The 19,150-nt window shown below is 36.6% G+C and overlaps 1 protein-coding gene across 1 annotated transcript in view; it reads right to left on the minus strand.

The window, feature by feature from the left end:
• Positions 1-18,818, minus strand: part of Rhag (Rh associated glycoprotein) — a 28,564-nt gene extending 9,746 nt beyond the window's left edge. Inside the window, exons 1-5 of the mRNA XM_015487841.2 lie at positions 18,625-18,818; positions 4,769-4,952; positions 3,489-3,639; positions 1,322-1,469; positions 897-1,063 (exon numbers count right to left, since the gene is read on the minus strand). Of these exons, the coding sequence (XP_015343327.1) occupies positions 897-1,063; positions 1,322-1,469; positions 3,489-3,639; positions 4,769-4,952; positions 18,625-18,781 (807 nt within the window). The 5' untranslated portion in view covers positions 18,782-18,818. The remainder of the gene's footprint in view (positions 1-896; positions 1,064-1,321; positions 1,470-3,488; positions 3,640-4,768; positions 4,953-18,624) is intronic.
• Positions 18,819-19,150: the final 332 nt, after the last annotated feature.

A 19,150-nucleotide genomic window follows, 5' to 3' on the forward strand; every position in this document is an offset into this window, starting at 1 on the left:
TATATATATATATATATATATATATATATATATATATATATATATATATATATATATATATATATATTAGAGGGAGAGAGAAGAGAGAGAGAGAGGGAAAGGAGGGAAAGAGAGAGAATTTTAAAAAATATTTGTTTTTCAGTTTTCAGCTGACACAACATATTTATTTTATGTGGTGCTGAGGATTGAACCCAGCGCCTCAAGCATGCCAGGCGAGCACATTACCACTTGAGTCACATCCCCAGCCCAACAGTATATTCTTTTGAACTAGTTTTATACACGTTAAAGTTGCAAAAATACTGTAGGCATTTTCCTTACATACCTCACTCATCTCCCTTGTGTTAACATCTTACATGACTATAGAAAAATGAAATTAGCACTGAGTTAATAATTAAAGATCCTATTTGATTTTCACTATTATTCCTACTAAGGTCCTTTTCTTTTCCAGAATCCTATTCAGGATCCCACAATGCATTTAGTAGTTATTTCTTTGAGAGGAATATTTAGTCAGGAATATCCAATAAACATATGCCATTGTTATTCTTTTTTTTTTTTTTTTTTACTCTTTGACAGGTCTTGTATTTAAAGAAGTTTTTTTTAAGAACTTTGGAACAGTTAGGTCTATTATGAAAGAAGTATACTTTAAAGCTTTGATTTTTTACCACGTACCTTTCCTATAGACTGTAAATCTCTTGAGAACACCTGAATTTGTCAGAGTACACATTTGATGAATGAATGAATAAACATTATTACTTTTCTTTAAAACATTCTCCAAGGTGTGTGTGGTTTTGTGGTTTGTCCTGGTAGCTCAGCAGTAAGGCAGGAATGACTGACTTATTGGAGCAACTGCGAGCTTCACTGAGTGAAATTTGCACGGGGGTTGACAGGGCACTCACCATATTGAGCTTGCCTCCATGTGTGACAAGGCTGGATAAGGCAAAGGCTGTGAGCACACAGGCAGCAAGAGAGAAGTAAGTGTTGACGATGGCCCTATTCTGTTCCTCTCCAGGTTCTGCAATGGCTGAATTAAAGCTGGGCCAAAATATCCATAGAAAAATAGTCCCTGCAAATCATACGAGGGACTATTAGTTCTGAATGGGGAAGACCATACAAAGGAGGCAGTTTGCTGAGGTCACTGACATTGTTTATAATTTTAGGCTTAGTTATCTAGATTTAGGAGAAAAGAGGAGCATTGAGGCAGCATAAACAGAGTCGTCTTCAAAGGAGGTTCCTTTTTAAGCATCTTTGCAACCATATTGAAGTAACTTTCCTGCATGCCTGACCAAAAAGACAAAAATCAGCCAAGTTCATCCCCACTCACCAATCATTGCAAACATGTCTGAGTAGTACGTAGACTCTTCATTCCTATGCCCCTTTCTCAGGCCAGATCGATATAAGATGCCTGCTACAGCCAAGCCAAAGTAGGCCCCAAAGGTGTGGATGGTCATTGATGCCCCAATATCAGTGGCCTAAGGGGGAAAAATGGCATGCACATAAATAGAGGTGAAATCAAACTCACTACAGATGTCAACGAAAGGACTGTCACACTAGTTATATAATAAACTAATAGTAGGGGGAGAGAGACAGACTGACTTGAAAGAACATGTTTTAGTTTCCTCTTGAGACGTGACATCAGTGTGACCCAGTTTTCTGCATTTCCTGCCTCTAGAGCAAAGCAGAGTGCCACGCCGACTTGGTTGCTCCAGCATTTATTCAGTCAGGAGAAAAATACAAATTAAAGATTTTCAAATTGGGTTGAGGGGAAGTAAAAAGATTATTCTGGATGTGTCCATCTTTGTCTGGACATGGATGGATCTCGTTCCCCTGAAGAGCCATACGTGGCTGGAATGATTCCAGGTGTCCTCATAGCACCTCTGACCTTTCTGTCAACCTCCAGCCTCCAGACAACACTGGGTCCCCTCCCAGTTGGGAAACCTTCCTAAGCTTCACCTGGTGGTTTCAGGAGAGTAGGAGGCGGCAATTAATCCTACTTGGACTTTACAAATATCACATGAGTCTGTGTCTCTCTTTAAAAGCCCACGTTACTTTGGGCAAAAGAAACTGTTCTGTTTCTCCTGCTGGAGCCACCAAACGTCTGCAGGGTCTTTGATTAATCTGATTTTCTTAACTTGGAGGCTTCATTTGTATCAGCCAAACCTTTCCCCTTGCTTTATTTTTATTTTTTAGGGTACCGGGGGGGTTGAACTCAGGGGCACTCAACCACTGAGTCACATCCCCAGCCCTATTTTGTATTTTATTTAGAGACAGGGTCTCACTAAGTTGCTTAATGCTTCACCATTGCTGAGACTGGCTTTGAAATCGAGATCCTTCTGTCTCAGCCTCCTGAGCCACTGGGATAATAGGTGTGTGCCACTGAGCCCTGCTCCCTTTGCTTTAACTAGAGGTTTCCCTTGGGTTCCTCAATACCAGTTTGAGGCTCTGTACTTACTGTTACCTTGGCTTATAGTACATTTCTCCCTACTAGTTACTTGAGAAACTCTCACCTCCCCTTCAGGTCCAGCTTAACTGTCACTTCCTCAGAGAAGCCCCTCCTTGACTCTACAATCTAAATTAAGTACTTTCTTATGTCCCCTCACCCTACTCCTTATTTCTTGTGCCTATGGCAGGTGGGATGGATGTGTAATTATTTGTTTGATTTTTGTCTCCTTCACTAGATTTTAAGTTCTATTAAGAGAGGAGCCTCAACTATTTTGTTTCTCAGTGAATCACCAATACCTGGGAAATTCAAATATTTAAAATTGCATGAAATGTTCAATAGATGTACAAACAAAATAAGAAAATAATCTGTTTCTAAACCTTGGGGAAATCAATGAAATTTTCATGGAGAGAAAGAAATTTGATCAAGACCTTAACAATAGCTTGTATAAGGCTTTTTACAGGCTATTCTCTTATGTTTGAAATATGAATAGGAGTTAATCATTTGATAAGCAACAAAGTGTAATAAAAAGAGTCACGGAGTTAGAAAACAGTGAGTTTCAATCCCAGAAAGGTGGGATTTAGCATCTGTGGTCATCATTTTATTTTATTTTTGGGTACTAGAGGTTGAACTCAGGAGCACTTGGCCACTGAGCCACATCCTAGGCCTATTTTGTATTTTATTTAGACAGGGTCTCACTAAGCGAGTTTAGTGCCTTGCTTTTGCAGAGGCTTTGAACTTGTGATCCTCCTTCCTCAGCCTCCTGAGCTCCTGGGATTACAGGCGTGTGCCCCTGCGCCTGGCTTGGTCATCAGTTTTATTGTGTGTAAATGGTCACAACAGCTATATTGCCTTACGCTGTTGTGAGGATGGGGTGAGATGGTGTATAGAAACCCTCGTTTACAACATCACTCAGAAGCCATGGCTATCGTCACTGCTGTGCTATCACCTGTCATTGAGGTTTGCCCCAGCAATAGAGAGGCTACCCGATACTTGCAGAGGTCAGAGCTCTTGGCTAGAGCTAGCCAAGTATAAACACTTTAATCCTTACCTGAAATATCTCACCAACCAGATATTCATTGCCAGCAAAGGCAGCAATTTCTAAAATTGTCATGATGAGCATTTGGATGGGACTTGTTTTTCCTAGGACAGCTCCAAAAGAAATCAGAACAGTGGCTGTACTGAAGTCTGCATTTATTATGCTGAGGGAAAGAAAGAATCAATTGAAAAGTAGTCCATACAAAATGTATGTGAGTCCTAAGGTGGAGCTACAGCACCACCCTTGCTGGGCACAAGCCCCTCTCCATTCATCCTGTATTCCTCCCAGGACCACTCTTACTGCCACTTCCTCCCCCACCTCCTTTCTCCCATGTGCTCTTCAGTTGCCCTTACTTTTCTTTGTTTTAACTCACTTTTTCCTTTATCTCATTTAGAGTACTTTAGTTTTGTTGATCTGAAAACAGAATTATTTCCTAGAGCAATTATTGATAGTCTCACAACAAGAATACATAATTGCATCTAAAAAAAATCTTCAAAAAAAAATCTAATGACAGATTTTTGTTACTCATAGCTGAGATGAAAGGAACAATTATTTTATGAATGGGGATTTCTTATTTTAAACCAGAGATGTTATAGACATGAATGGATGACTCAGCTCAGTAGAGCAAGACACTGATTTGGACCCTCAGATTTCAATACTCTTCTGTTGCCTAAAGAGACAATTTGCCAGATAATTTAGAGCCAGAGTGACAATGAACCAGAGAAACAACTGATCTGAAAACACAGTGGTTGAAAAATAAAGGATTGTCTTACTATTCTTTGGTTGCTAGAGTGAAATACCATAAATTGGGTAACTTATAAGCAACAGAAATTTATTTCTCATAATTCTGGAGGCTTAGAAGAACAAGATCAAGATGCTGACAGATTCAGTGTCTGGTGAGGGCTTGCTTTCTGGTTCATAGATGTTACTTCCAGCTGTGTCCTGACATTATGGAAAGGGAGAAGATTTTCTCTTGGGCTTCTTTTTTTAACAAATATATTTATTATACTTTTAGGTGTAGATGGACACAACACAATGCCCTTATATTTATGTGGTGCTGAGGATCAAACCCGGGTCCTGCCTGTGCTAGGCGAGCGCTCTACCACTGAGCCACAATCCCAGCCCCTGGGCTTCTTTTTTAAAGGCATCTACCTTTATGGAAATTCTACCCTCCTGAACCAATCACCTCCCACAGAGCCCACCTTCTACTATCACTTTAGGGGTTCAGATTTCATCAGATGAATTTGGTGGGGAGGAGGCAAAAACATTTAGACCATAGCCAAGATACTCACTTTTTGATTCCAATCTGAATTTTCTCTCCATGGCTGTGCAGGATCCCTTGTATAATAATGCCCCATTGGAGGCCCAGAGCAGCGACAAATAGGTTGATACCCACACCGCTGAAGCCATATTTTTTCAGAAAGGTCATGAGGAAGCCAAACCCAACAAATATCATTACATGCACATCTTGGAATACTGAAAAAGAACAGAGGACAGTCTTCATGAGGGGAGTACAAAGAACATGTTGTATCGTAGTACATAGCACTTATTAAATCAACCTTTACATAAAACCTTACAAGAGGAGAGCATCAACTGGGAGGCAAAAGGCTGGTTCCAAAGCCAACTTGGCTACTTACCAGCCACAAGACTTTGACAAGTTATGTACAATTTGAATTTTTTCTTAGAAAACTACAAACTATAATACCAATGTGATTTTCATTCTCTCCCTAAAGATTTTCCAAGATTTTTTTTTTTTTGTGTGTGTGTGTGTGAGATTTTGTACCCAAGAAAAGCTTTCCAAAGCACACTATAAATATTACACCCTCTAGAAAGACTTTCCCAATACTCCAGAAAAAAATTAATATTTCTTCTTGTTATTTACACAGTTTCTTTCTACACCTCAGTTTTTTTGTTTGCCAAGTTGCATTAGCATTTATCTTGCATACATTATACTGTAATGGTTAACTAGTCCATGAGGTATTTATCTCCTACACTGGATTATAATCTTATTTAAAAATATTTTTAATGGGTATATTATAATTATATATAATACCACCATTGTGTATAATTATAGTGCAACACTAAAAATATGGAAAAATAAAGAGTGGGATTTATTATACCTTATTTTTATGTTCATATAATAATAATTTGATCGATCTCATTTCCCAATACCTTCCCTTTCCCTCCCTTTCTCCCTCTTTTTTCTCGATCCACTTGCTATACCTATCTTCCTTCTATTATAATTATTTTATTACTCCAATTAGTGCATTATAGTTATGTATGTAAATGAGATTCATTGTGGTATATTCATACACAGATAGCATAATTTGTTAGATTTCGTTCCCCAGCATTTACCCATGTCCTTTCTTTCCTCTTCCCTCTTTCAATTCCCTTCCTCTACTGATCTCTTTTGTATTTTTGTGAGATTCCTTTATGTTTTCTTTCTCTCTCTAGCTTCTGCACATGAGAGAAAACAATCAATCCTTGACTTTCTGAGGTTCACTTATTTCACTTAGTATGATGTTCTTAAAAAAAAAAATTTTTTTTGGAGTACTAAAGTTTGAACACAGGAGCATTCTCTGCCACTAAACTAGAGCCCCAGCCCTTTTTAATTTTTATTATGAGACAGCTTCTTGGTAAGTCTCCCAGGCTGACCTTGAACCTGTGTTCCTCCTGCATTACCCTCCTGAGTCGCTGGGATTACAGACGTGGGATTACATATGTGACTTAAACTGTGAGTTTCTTGGTTGAAGGGATTAGGACATATTTATCTTTTTCTCCTTGAATTTGGGAAGATACCTTGCATATAACAGAAGTAGCAATAAATGTCTGATGGATGAACGAATAAATAAGGAGTATCCATTTACCAAATGGGTATAATAGTACCAGTCCTGGAAGTGTTACCGGATCATTATTTGAGTCTATTTGGAAAATGTTGTTATAGACATTTATAAACCACTTTACAAAACCATGAGGCTGTAAACAAACATAAAAGCTCTGCCCTGTTAAAGAAAGAGCACTTGACTTAGTTTCTGGAAACATGGGCTTAGGCTCCCCTATTCTATCTCAGGATTATGTGACCTTGAGTAGTCACCTATTGTCTATGAGTTTCAGTGTTTCATCTACAAACCTTATAACACAGGGCTACTCTAAGTGGTATAACCTATGTAGAAGTATTTGCATACAGTAAATATTATGCAAATGAAACACATGGTCAAATGTGGTATAGTGAAACAGGCTATTCCCTCAAGGAAACTAGAGTTTAGTTGACTGAAACATGTGTTTGGATAGGCAAAATTGATATATTTTTTTTTTTTTTTTTGCCAGGCGCATAGCAAATGTCTGTAATCCCAGCAGCTGTGGAGGATAAGGCAGGAGGATTGTGAATTCAATCAGTCAGATTGTGAAATCAATTCGGTGAGATCCTGTCTCTAAGTAAAATACAAAATAGGGCTGGGGAAGTGGCTCAGTGTTCAAGTGCCCCTGAGTTTAATCCCTGGTACCTTCCCCTCTGACCCAAATCGATATTTTTGCACCAAACTTGCCACTGAAAATTGTTGACTATTGACAATTCCTTTAGTTCAGTATAGTAGGTGAACAAAAAATAATTAAATTGGAAGCAAATGTGACACCAGAGGGAGAAAATTTTAGGTGTTGAATTAGTGTAATTATTGTACATGGAGGTGTAAGTGGAAGTGATAGCAGGAAAGACATGTATAGAAAATATGTCCTAGAGGAAGCTGAGATAAGAAGTCAATCAGTTTCATAAAAGGTGGTGTCAGGATTGGAATTCGGGTCTGATTCCATGCATTTTTCCATTAATCAAGCATGGTGGGAGTATTAAGATGACCAAGGTCTGCTTGGTCTCCCAAGGCATGTAGGGGTGTCCGTTTGGCTCCTCTTCTGCTCCATCACAGGCTCAGGAAGCAGTGTTTCTGAGGGTGGGAGACCAGGGTACCCCATTCAGGCAAGCCTTCTGTATTAGATAGACAATGAGACGTCCTCTCAGAATCAAAGCTCTTATACCTCCAATTTGCATCAGCTATTCAGAGTGCTGCCAGATGACAGCACTAAACTCTGAATTCTTTCTGGAAAATGCTCTTGTTTTGCTCATGGTCACAGCTCTTCCCCAGGGTGGTCTGTACCTCATGACTGATTCACACAAGCATTCCCTTGTCTCAGGAGAAGACCACCCGAAGTTAGACAATCCCAGCCTCAGAGTCTCCTGTGGAGGAGCTGAGTCCTTCTCCTGCCCAAACCTTTCTCCCACAGGGCTGATCATTATGGCATTGACCCTCATCCCATACTTACCCAGGGAACCCCAAAGCTGGGATTGCACCTGAGCCACTGATGGTCATCTGTCAACTAAAACCAACCTGTGAAATATAGTTGACCATATATATTCATTTCTCTTTATAAATAGCCGCCATTTAACTTTTACATGTAAATATGTGCTTTATATAATAGACTAAGTTGGAGGGCAATTTAGAGAATAAGCATGACTCTTATTAACCATGATTTTACTAAACCTTTCTGGGACTCCATTTCTCCTTTTCTACGGAAGATTTGGATTATATGATGTCTGAAGTGTCATCTAATATTTATTTAATTTGATTTTCATGTTAGGAACCTAAGGCCCAGAGAAGTTAGGTGAATTACTTGTAAAAGACTGGAATAAAAATAAGGATCCTATAAAAATAAAGATTTAGTTTTATGTTTCAAGGTTCTGCTACTACCCATTTACTTCGCTGTTACTGTCATTACACAAAGTTGCTTTCCTAAACATTCTTTTCTTATTTCTTAGAGTATTCTTGTTCTCTCTATAATTTACTGATTTTAAAGTTTGCAGTAACCAACTAATTTTAAAAATTGTTTTTATATAATTTTGTACTGTGTTACATCAGGAGAAGTTACTCTTCAGGTTTGTCCCTTTCTCCCTGTGATGGAAAACCCGACATTTTCCATAAGGGGAGGGAGTTTTCTATATTAACTGTGCAAATGTTTTGTTTTTGTCCACCGGCCCCTATCTAATGCTTGTTACTGAATTACACCACAAGAGGGCACACAAACCTCATCTATTATTTGTATTATAATTTACCCCTGTTTTAAGAATTTGTGAGCCAACAAGGAAGAGGCCACAAATTTAGTTTTGTTCTAGTTTCTGTAGAGGAAAGAAGGATTTAGTTAGGGATCTTCACATTGGTAAGATTTTCCAAAAAGTTTTGAAGATTTTCAAGACTTTTCTAAATTATTTATTCTTAACAGAGGACAGTTTTAGCACTTTGGATATACTTGGCAGAATCTGGAGATGTCTGTGGTTCTCACAATGTGAGGGGGTGGATGGGATGGGGAAGCTGAAGTCCTGAGGCTGGAGACTAGGGATGCTGCTACATATCTTATAATGCCCAGGATAGTCCCTCACAACAAGGAGCTATTAGGTTCAAAATGCTAGCAGTGTTGCTGTTGAGAAACCTTCATCTAAGTCATATCATGCTTTTATAAGGATTCAGAATGGTATACAACTTTGCTTTTCTTTAAACATTTTACACTGAAGGAGAAAAGTCTGCCTCAATGTACCTGAGACTCTCTGCCTGGTACATGGCAAGTTTCACAGTTTTGAATGAGGATAACAGGGGTATGGAACCAGGGGTCTAGTTTTCTCTTGCTCCCTTCTCCCATTGCTTACTGCTTCCTGAGTCCACACCCCCTAGTGCTTTTATTCTAAATGTTTTCCTGAAAATCGCAAATAGAAAATGGAGATACTGCAACATATAAAAGTGGAAAAATCTTAGTGGAGAATCCTATATTGTCCTTAGACTTCTCATGTCCCTGGTTGAGATGATTGTGTCTTCACATTTTAAGGAAGTATCACACTCCTTAACTAAGTGCAACCCATGTTAGTGCTATAAAAAATAATAATTCAATTCTCTATTTGAATTTTAAATGCTGTATGTGACCTTGGATAATCAATGGATCTCCCCGAATCTTGGTTTCCTCATTTGTAAAATGAATCTTGCTTTATATGTCTCCAAGAGGGCTTGGAATTTATTTTATCTCCTCGAGTCTGCAGTGCTGGGGACAGAGTACATTCTAAATACAGAATAAGCATGTAAAACTCAGGTGCATACAGTATACTTGGTAAAGTTTTGTGTTTAGTATTGTTACATATTAAGTAAACTGTCACATTCAGGATCAGTCTTAAGGAAGGCCACAATAATTTAGCCATTTTAAAATAGTCAAACCTGGGCTGAGGATGTGGCTCAAGCGGTAGCGCTCGCCTGGCATGCGCAGGGCTCTGGGTTCGATCCTTAGCACCACATAAAAATAAAAAAATAAAGATGTTGTGTCCATCAAAAACTAAAAAATGAATATTAAAAAATTCTCTCTCTCTCTCTCTTAAAAAATAAAATAATCAAACCTTTTTTTTGCCTGTGTAGAAAATTCACACACCACACACACACACACACACACACACACACATACACACGCGCGTGCAATGCTTTAAGCTCACAGTGGTTTATTATGGGTATCCTTAGCAATTGATTAGAACAGTATAATTTGTTCAAAATAAGGAAAATGAAATCATTCATATTGTTTTATTGAGTAAATTCATTATCCCACAAAGAATATCTTCTTGCCCTTTGAAAGTCTATGGATGTTTGTGAAGTTCAGAAAATACTTCAAAAATCAATGGATGTGTAACTGATGTGATTCTGCAATCTGTATACGGGGTAAAAATGGGAGATCATAACCCATTTGAATCAAAGTGTGAAATATGATATATCAAGAACTATGTAATGTTTTGAACAACCAACAATAAAAATTAAAAAAAAATAAAAAAAATAAACCAAATGGCTAAAACCCATTTAAAGCCAAAAAAAAAAAAAAATCTATTGGGGACAATACATCTATAGACAGATGATGCCTAAATTCCAACCTGGTAAACAACACTGCCCATATAATGTAGTGGAGTGGTTAAAGCACAAAGTTAGAGGTAAACAACCAGGGTTGGAATTCAACTAGACTTTTTCTTTTACTAACCATCTGACCTTGGGCAAATTGCTTAAACTCTTTAAACCCAAACTTCATCATAGGTGTTTCTTTTTAACATGTATACTAGTGGTTCTTCTGAGGACTAGAAAAAATGCAATTAAGCTTCATTATAATTAAGCTTCATTTTAATTACTGGTTTTATCATTAATTAAAATGTATGATCCTTTGCTACTACAAAGGATTTGGATTTAAGTTTGGACACCAAACCGGCCAGGACTCAACTATCATCATCATCATCACTACCACCACTCTCACCAGCACCATCCCTTTCATTGTATTAGTAAAGTTTAATTCACTTTGCTAATTTTTCTATTTTACTTCCACATATACCTTGCACTAGGATGTATGGCAAGCCCCAATAACTCCACATGCTTAAAACATAACATTGTTCTAATCCCCTACCACCCCAAACAAACACAATGAAATGAAGCTCTCTTTTCCTTCTGCTTCAGATACATGCCTGCTGCACAAATTGTCTCTATCCACCCACACACAGCATCTTCACAACTGGAAGACTTCTAGGCACCTTTCTGCATATCCCTCTTCTTGCATTTAATTTGCTTATATGACTGTTTTGTTGCTCTGTGTTCTCATTTATCATTTATTCAAACAAACCACAGAAGTAGCATATTCAGTGAGACATTTTCAGGAGAAAGTGATTGGAAGTCTGCAGGTAGGAATCATCAGATAGCTTGTGCAAAAATCCCAGCACTTGGAGCTTCTCAGGAAATGCCTTAGCTATCCCTGAATAAAGGGGTCACAGGTGAGGACCACTGGAAATTTCTCTAATTGAGACCATAAGGCTTTTATTCATAAAATGTGTTTGTAGGTCATCTGGTGAAAATGGCAAAGCTTCTTTCCAATTAGAGGCTCATTGACTTTATTTTTTCTTATTTTAGTGGCTTGGGGGCTGGCAAAAGTAAGTTTGCTGTACTTATAGGATTTTGGCCCTGTGAGTCTCAGTCTTTTGAGTCAGTAGGGTTGTATTCTGATGCTGCAGTCTGGCTGGGCACAAATCACGAGCCACTGAAGCAGGAACAAACTTTATTTCTGTTCTACACAAGCACGCTCCACACACGCTCCCGGGAACTCCTCCCAAACACCACGCAGCTCAGCTCGTCCAGGAACCAGCAGCCGGAAATATCCCTCCTCTGGCACTTCCCCAACCAATGGGAACTCTCTGGGAATCCCCCCAAGAGCTCAACTGGAACTCAACAGGAACTCCGCGAGAACTCACTGGCATCACCTCTCAACCACTACTTCTGGCAAAAATGCCATGCGTCATCCTGACTTGGCTGTGGCCCTCAACATTCTGAGGTCATCTTTTCCTTTGTAAAAAAAGTTTCTATTGGTATATTATAATTGTACACAATAGTGGGCTTCATGGTGACATATGAATGCACATAATTTGATTAATTTTGTTCCTCAGTACTTTATTTTTTTCTCTTTTCTTTCTCCTCCCCATCTCCTTCCTTTATTCTACTATTCTCATATATATATATATTATTCTACTATTCTCATATATATATATATATATATGTATATTCTCATATACATATATATATATATACACATATATATGTGTGTGTGTGTGTGTATATATATAATTTTGTAGTTATAGGTAGACACAATGTCTTTATTTTACTTAATGTGGTGTCAGTGCCTCACACATGCTAAGTGAGCACTCTACCTCTTAGCCAAAACCCCAGCCCTTCTATGTATTTTTTAGTTAGTGTGCTATAATTATACATAACAGTGGGATTCATTGTGATTATATTTGTACATGACATAACAAAACTTGGTTGATTTCACTCCCGAGCATTTCCTCTTTCTCTTTCCTCCCTTCTTTTTGATCCCCTTCCTCTTTTCTGCTGTTTTATTTTCTAATGTAATGAGATCCTTTCCTCTTATTTCCTAAATTCCACACTTGAGAGAAAATAAGACCCTTGATTTTCTGAGTCTGGCTTATTTCATATAATATATCATATATTCTTTATCCATTCATCTTTTAACGGACACCTAGGCTTGTTTTATAATTTGTCTATTGTGAACTGGGCTACTATAACTACTATAAACATGGGTATGCTTGTATTATATAGTATGCTAACATTAATTCTTTGGAAAAATACCAAGAAGTGGTATAACAGGGTCATATGGTACCATTCCTACTTTTTTGAGGAGCATTCATACTGATTTCTGTAGTGTCTGTACTAATTTGCAGTTCTACAAATAATGTACAAGTTGAACTCTTGTTTATTATGAGAGGAGTGTCTTTAGTGTAATATCTTCCCTCCCCCCTCATATTTCAAATATTTAGAAAAGACAGTACAATGCACACTGAATGTTTCACCTACACTTTTTCAGTTATTAATATTTCCTATATTTGCTTTCTCTCTCCTTTCTGTACACACACACACACACACACACACTCTTCTTCTTCTAAACCGTTTAAAAGTAAGGTGATATTTTGTCTCAAACCACTTAAGCACTTATCTCCTAAGTGAAAGTACATCATTCCAAAAAACCACAATATTACCACAACATCCAAAGAAATGCAAGACTGATTGATACAGTATTATACGGATATATACAATATTCTTATAAATAATCATTTTGAATTAATTACTGCCTCTATAACGAAATTGCCCTTCTACTGAATATTTTGACTTGTTATCCATTTAAATTCTCTGTGTTGTGTCTGTGTGTCATGTATCTTTTTACTCCCATGTTCATGATAGTTCTGAGATGTTGTTTGCCTTATTCACTGTGTTGATATTTCCACACGGTGAAAAACAATGGTGTGTAAAACTGCTTTGGCTTTGGCAGATATGAAAAGAGCAGCACCAAACTGAAATAGCAGTCATGCTAGTCTCCACCACACACTTGCAGGGAAAATAAAAGCAAGTTTTACTTAAGAATTTTCTTGATGAAGAAGTAAAAAAAAAATCACCAATTGTATTCATTCTAATCCTCCCACAAATGTCTTCTTACTGTTTTGTGTGAGTCAGCATAGTGAAATGAAAATACACAGATAGCCCTTCTGAAATGCAATGGTATCACAGAAAAAAAAGGTCCTTTTATGCTTATTTGAGTTCTTCACTGAATGAGCATTTTTTATTGGTTGTTTTAAGTTATACATAACATTAGGATTCATTTTGACATAAGTGTAAAAGCATGGAATACAATTTGCTCTAATTCAGTCCCTGATTCTTCCCCTTTCCCTCCCTTCTTCTTTCCCCTCCCCCTGTTACCTTTCTTTTTTATTCTATGGATCTTTCAGGTATTTATTATTAGTTTTTTTTTAAGTTAGTGTCTTTAGTGCCTTGTGGATATATATTCCATGACTGTGCAATTTACTGTGACATATTCATATATGTACATAGGAACATTAAAAGTAGAAAAAGGAAAAAGGAAAGTCAGGTCAGATCCATTTCACTGTTCTTTTCTTATCTTGTTCCTCTTCCCTCCCCTCAACCCTCAATCCCCTTCCTGTACTCGATTGATCTTGCTTCTATTTTGATGGAATCCCCCGTCCCCTTTTCCCTTTCTCTCTTGCTCTTTTCATCCTCATTTTGGACTAGTTTTCCCATATCAGGGAATACATTTGACCTTTGACATTCTGAGTCTGACTCAGGATGATAGACTCCAGTTCCATCCATTTACTGGCAAATGCCGTAATGTGATTCTTTTTTTAATGACTGAGTAATACTCCACTGTGTATATATACACCATATTTTCTTTATCCATTCTTTTGTTGAAGGGCACCTAGGTTGGTTCCATAGCTTGACTATTGTGAATTGTGCTGCTGATTGAGAATCTTTTCTAAGGAATTCCATTGTTACTTGAAAGAAAGATCGACATATAAATTAAATAAGCCAAACTCAGAAAGATAAGAGTTATGTGTTTTTCTCATATGTGGAAGCTAGAGAGGAAAAAGGAAATAAAGATGGGGGATCTCATGAAAATTGAAGGGAGATCTGTACAGTAGAGAAAAGGAACCAGGGGAAGGAGGAGAGGAGGGGAAGGAGAAATACTGGGGGCCAATACTAACCAAATTTCACTTTTATGTTATCTTTATTTATGAATATGTAACAACAAATTTCACTATTATGTATTATTATAATATACTAATAAAAATGTGGAAAAAATGATTTCAGATTTGGGTATTTTGCAGATACTTTTTACAAAATGGATAAAATGAAATTGCCAATCATTTAAAATAATTGATAGTATTTGTTGCCATGAGATCTTCTGAGTATTTAAAAAATTCGAATTTCAAAAAAATTTGTCACTACAAGCTTATCAAGTTTCTGTTATTTACTTCTAAATACTTTTCTGGTGAGATTGTTGGTGGTATTAACAAATACTTTTTTGACATTTTGTAATGCAATTTGTTAACACATGGAAGATCTGTATAACTCAGTGAGTCAATAGATTTCAAATCAACAATGAACAATATTACAAAATTACACATAGGTACATGATCCACTGAAAGTGAATGAATATACCAAGGGATTTTAGTGTAACAAGAGTATGAATAGATCACTGACATGGTTTTAATGTCCCTTACATACTAATGACCCAACATTTGTGCAGTTTCTAATAGGATGTAAAGGATCCTCAAAGGGCCTTCTCTTTCAGCTCTATTTTTCTCTGTTTTGTTTATGTGTTAGTAAAGATTAACTCAGGCTTCAGTTCTTGTCAAATTCTTTGACTCAACAGAATGATCAACACTTTTGCAGGTACACAGAAGCCAAAGGACATAGCTAGCTTCTCAAGTGAGTATCTCAGAGGTCATTCATAACATGAAGCATGATATTCAGATTATATCACACTTCCACAGTTGTGCATAGGAATGTGTACAAATCCAAGGGTCACATACACTGTTTCTTTTCTTCTATTCAAAGAAGCATAGCAGAATATAAGTTGGCAGGGTTGGGGAGAACAAACTGGTATCCACTTTAAAGCAAGTAAAATATAAGTAATTATACCTATTTGCAAAAAACAAAAAACAAAACAAAACAAAAAAAACCCAAACTTTCACCAACCTGCAACTGAGAACTATTTTAATACATTGGATTTTTTAAGACGTAAAAGGAGCTTTCTCACTATGCTTGAATCCCTGCACTTGGAACACTTGCATGGCACTAGGTAGTCACCTGAAATGTTTGCTGATTTGACTTGAACATTGTTTTCTAATAATGAATATTAACAATTTGTTCTCCAATGACTTATGCTGTTACATAAACTTTGTATAATTGTTTCAAATGTAGGAAAAATATATGTTGAACCACAATCATGTAGTTTCTCAGACTATTCTACAAGATATGTTAAACAAGGATAGTGTATGTAGCTGAGCTAAAATATTAGAATGACCTAGGATTTTAGGTCTTGGGAGTCACTCTTACAGCAGAGAGTATTGTGTATAGATGAGAAAATGAGCAGCATTTTGAATGGATGAAGGCTGCCTTGTGAAAATTTTACTTTGTGGCATATTACTACCATCTAAATGTGTACATCTACATATTTAAATGTGCATGCAAATTCATTTTTTCTCATATGAGTATCATTCCAGATGCACAGGAGACAATTTGATTAATTGCACTCAAGAATATTAGGACTTAGATCTCTCATATTACCCTGGATGAGAAAGGTTGAAAAGACATCCCTGTCCTGCTGCATTAGTTTTCCTAATCCTGTTTCATTTATAGCCAGGGCATTTTATGACCCTTCAATTGTGTGCGCATGCTTGCATGCGCGTGCACACACACACACACACACACACACACACACATACCCCTTTGCCCCATGGAAACTATACTTCATAACAGTATGGGTTTTGCCAATTTTGCCTGTTTTAGTCACTGCCTAGGACCTAAAGCCTTAAAAATTCTTGACAAGAAGTAAGAACTTAATAACTATTTTCTTAACAAATTATAAAAAGAAGGAATTTATATATTCCCTACGAGTAATAGAGTTGTGACTGTTAGAATATATGTGTAAAACAACTGTTTTAAGATATAATTGATATATAAACATTATTATAAACATTATATATATTTAAAGTGCACCTTGTACATTTTGATATGTATGTACATTGTGAAATGATCATCATAATAAAGCTAATCAACATGTCCATGACTTCTACATAGTTACCACTGCAAGTATATGTAAGTGTATATAGTCAGAAGATTACAGATTTATTCTCCTGGTAAATTATAAGCTTGCAATACAGTATCCATTATCATAAACATGCTGAACGACAGATCTTGAGATCTTTAGTAACTTCCCTTTAATTTGGTAACTTTTTTTTTATCATTGGTCTTTTTAAAATTAATATATTACAATGAAATGCATTACAATTCGTATTACACATATAGAGCACAATTTTTCATATCTCTGGTTGTATACAAAGTATATTCACACCAATTCCTGTCTTCATACATGTACTTTGGATAATAATGACAATCACATTCCACCATCATTTATAACCCCATACTGGCTCCCTTCCCCTCCCACCCCTCTGCCCTATCTAGAGTTCATCTATTCCTCCCATGCTCCCTCTCCCTATCCCACAATGAATCAGCCTCCTTATATCAGAGAAAACATTTGGCATTTGTTTTTTTTGGGATTGTCTAGCTTCACTTAGCATTATCTTTTATTTCAAATTCTGAATTAAAATGTTACTTAGGAGATTAGACTTGGGACTTAGAAAGTTTAGTTTGTGTGACAAAAATTATTAAGGTTTCAATATAATTTTATTTGAATAACAATCTTAGATCGTATTTTTGGCATTTTGCTTATTATATTTTATTTCATGTTTTTGCTATCTTTTCTAGCCAATGGGGTTTTACAATTAAGGTACTGTATTTCTTTTCTCTTTTAATAAATTTGCTAGAGCACATATTTGATACTTAATATATTTATCTAATGAATAAATGAATGAATAAATAAAATATACCTAAGCATACAGAGTTGAGCATGATTCTGATTTTTTTCTATTGCTCTTTAACCTGAAAATTATAAAGTTTATTTAGTCAAGAGCCCTCTTAGTTATCTATACAGTGTAAGGGCAACTAGATTTACAGTCTGAGTCTCTGACCTATGGTCCTAACATACTCTTAACTTTCAATTTTGTATTTTTTCTAAGTCACTCTAGGTCCTAATTTCTACATGGGACTCCCCATGTTATTAATTCCTTCAGAAAACATAGGAATGAAAACACAGGTATTGTTTTTAAACAGCTTAAACACACTATAAATTATAATAAGCTTTGCTATCAATTTAAATAATTAAAATTTAAATTACTTGAACCTTATTTAAAAAATAAACCATCTATGTAATAATGACTATAATTTCCCTTTCTGGTCAGCAAGCTAATGAGTATGTATGGCTCATAATAAGCACTGAGTGAAGTGTAGCTACCATTGTTAACTGTTTCATAGCCTGCCCCTTCATGCTTGAAACCCAATTTCTCCTCAGTCACTATTACCAGAGAAGGATTCTGCTTTTATCATGTGTCAGGTGTTCACAATTTCCTTTTCATCTCAAAGGAACAAAATGCTTTTCTTTCAAATATTATAAAGCCTTGTGTATCTCCTTCAATTGAATTTCAGAAATTTCCTCTGTCATCTTAAATACCCTTTCTCACACCTTAGGACTCTACCTGGGGCCCAGAATCCCTTTCTTATCACTCAGTTTTGTTTCCATTCTCTCTCCTACAAAGTTATCTTCAACTCTTTGTGGTCATAGTGAGGGGGTTTAATATTTTTATTATTTATGGAAAGAGTAGCCAATTCAAGGGACAAAGACAGTCATCTGGCAGTGGTAAGCAACACAAAAATTGACCAATTATTTTAATTTTCAGCTTCTTGTTCTGACACTTGAATAGACACAGATTCTAACAAACATCGTAATCATGGAGAGAAGAAGATCAAGTGCCCCAGGAGAAAGGCACAATACTCTCAGCACTTGCAACTGTCCCATATTCTACAAGGAGCTCAAGAGCTTACAGTATTATAGTATTCAAAGATTTCACATTCTGAGAACTCAAAGAACCCCAAAACAAATAATATGAAGTAAATTGCCTACTCACGAGGATATAACTGGAAGAATCTCTCCGATTCTGTTATCTGGGTGGTATTGGGTTGGTACATCATACCATGATCCGTCTCATACTCTGCAAATAATCCAAATAAAACAATCATAGCCACCTCCAGGCCTAAGGCCATGAGAGGAAAACTGAACCTCATGTTTGTGGCAAAGGACAGAGACACACTGAGGCTTTCATAGACTGCAAGAGGTTGATAAGAAAAGAGGGCTGAGCTCTGTGTGAAATTAGGCTGCATGTTCAAGGCACCCTGATGACATCACAAGAAAGAAAAAGGGCAATGCTGATTAAAATGCCCCGTGCATTAGAAAATTATGCTCTGTAATCTAATTATTATTTTGAATGTTGGTTTGAAGAACATACATTATAGATTGGAAGGAGTCAGGACTATTCTATGTTAATGTAGATTGGAACACATCAAAAGGTCTACTGTTATGTACTTATGTGAATATATTACCTTGAATTTCACCTTATGTATAGCTATAAAGCACCACCTTAAAAAAACTATAAA

The sequence above is a fragment of the Marmota marmota genome, unplaced genomic scaffold, assembly GCF_001458135.2.
Source record: "Marmota marmota marmota unplaced genomic scaffold, marMar, whole genome shotgun sequence".
NCBI classification, from domain to species: domain Eukaryota; kingdom Metazoa; phylum Chordata; class Mammalia; order Rodentia; family Sciuridae; genus Marmota; species Marmota marmota.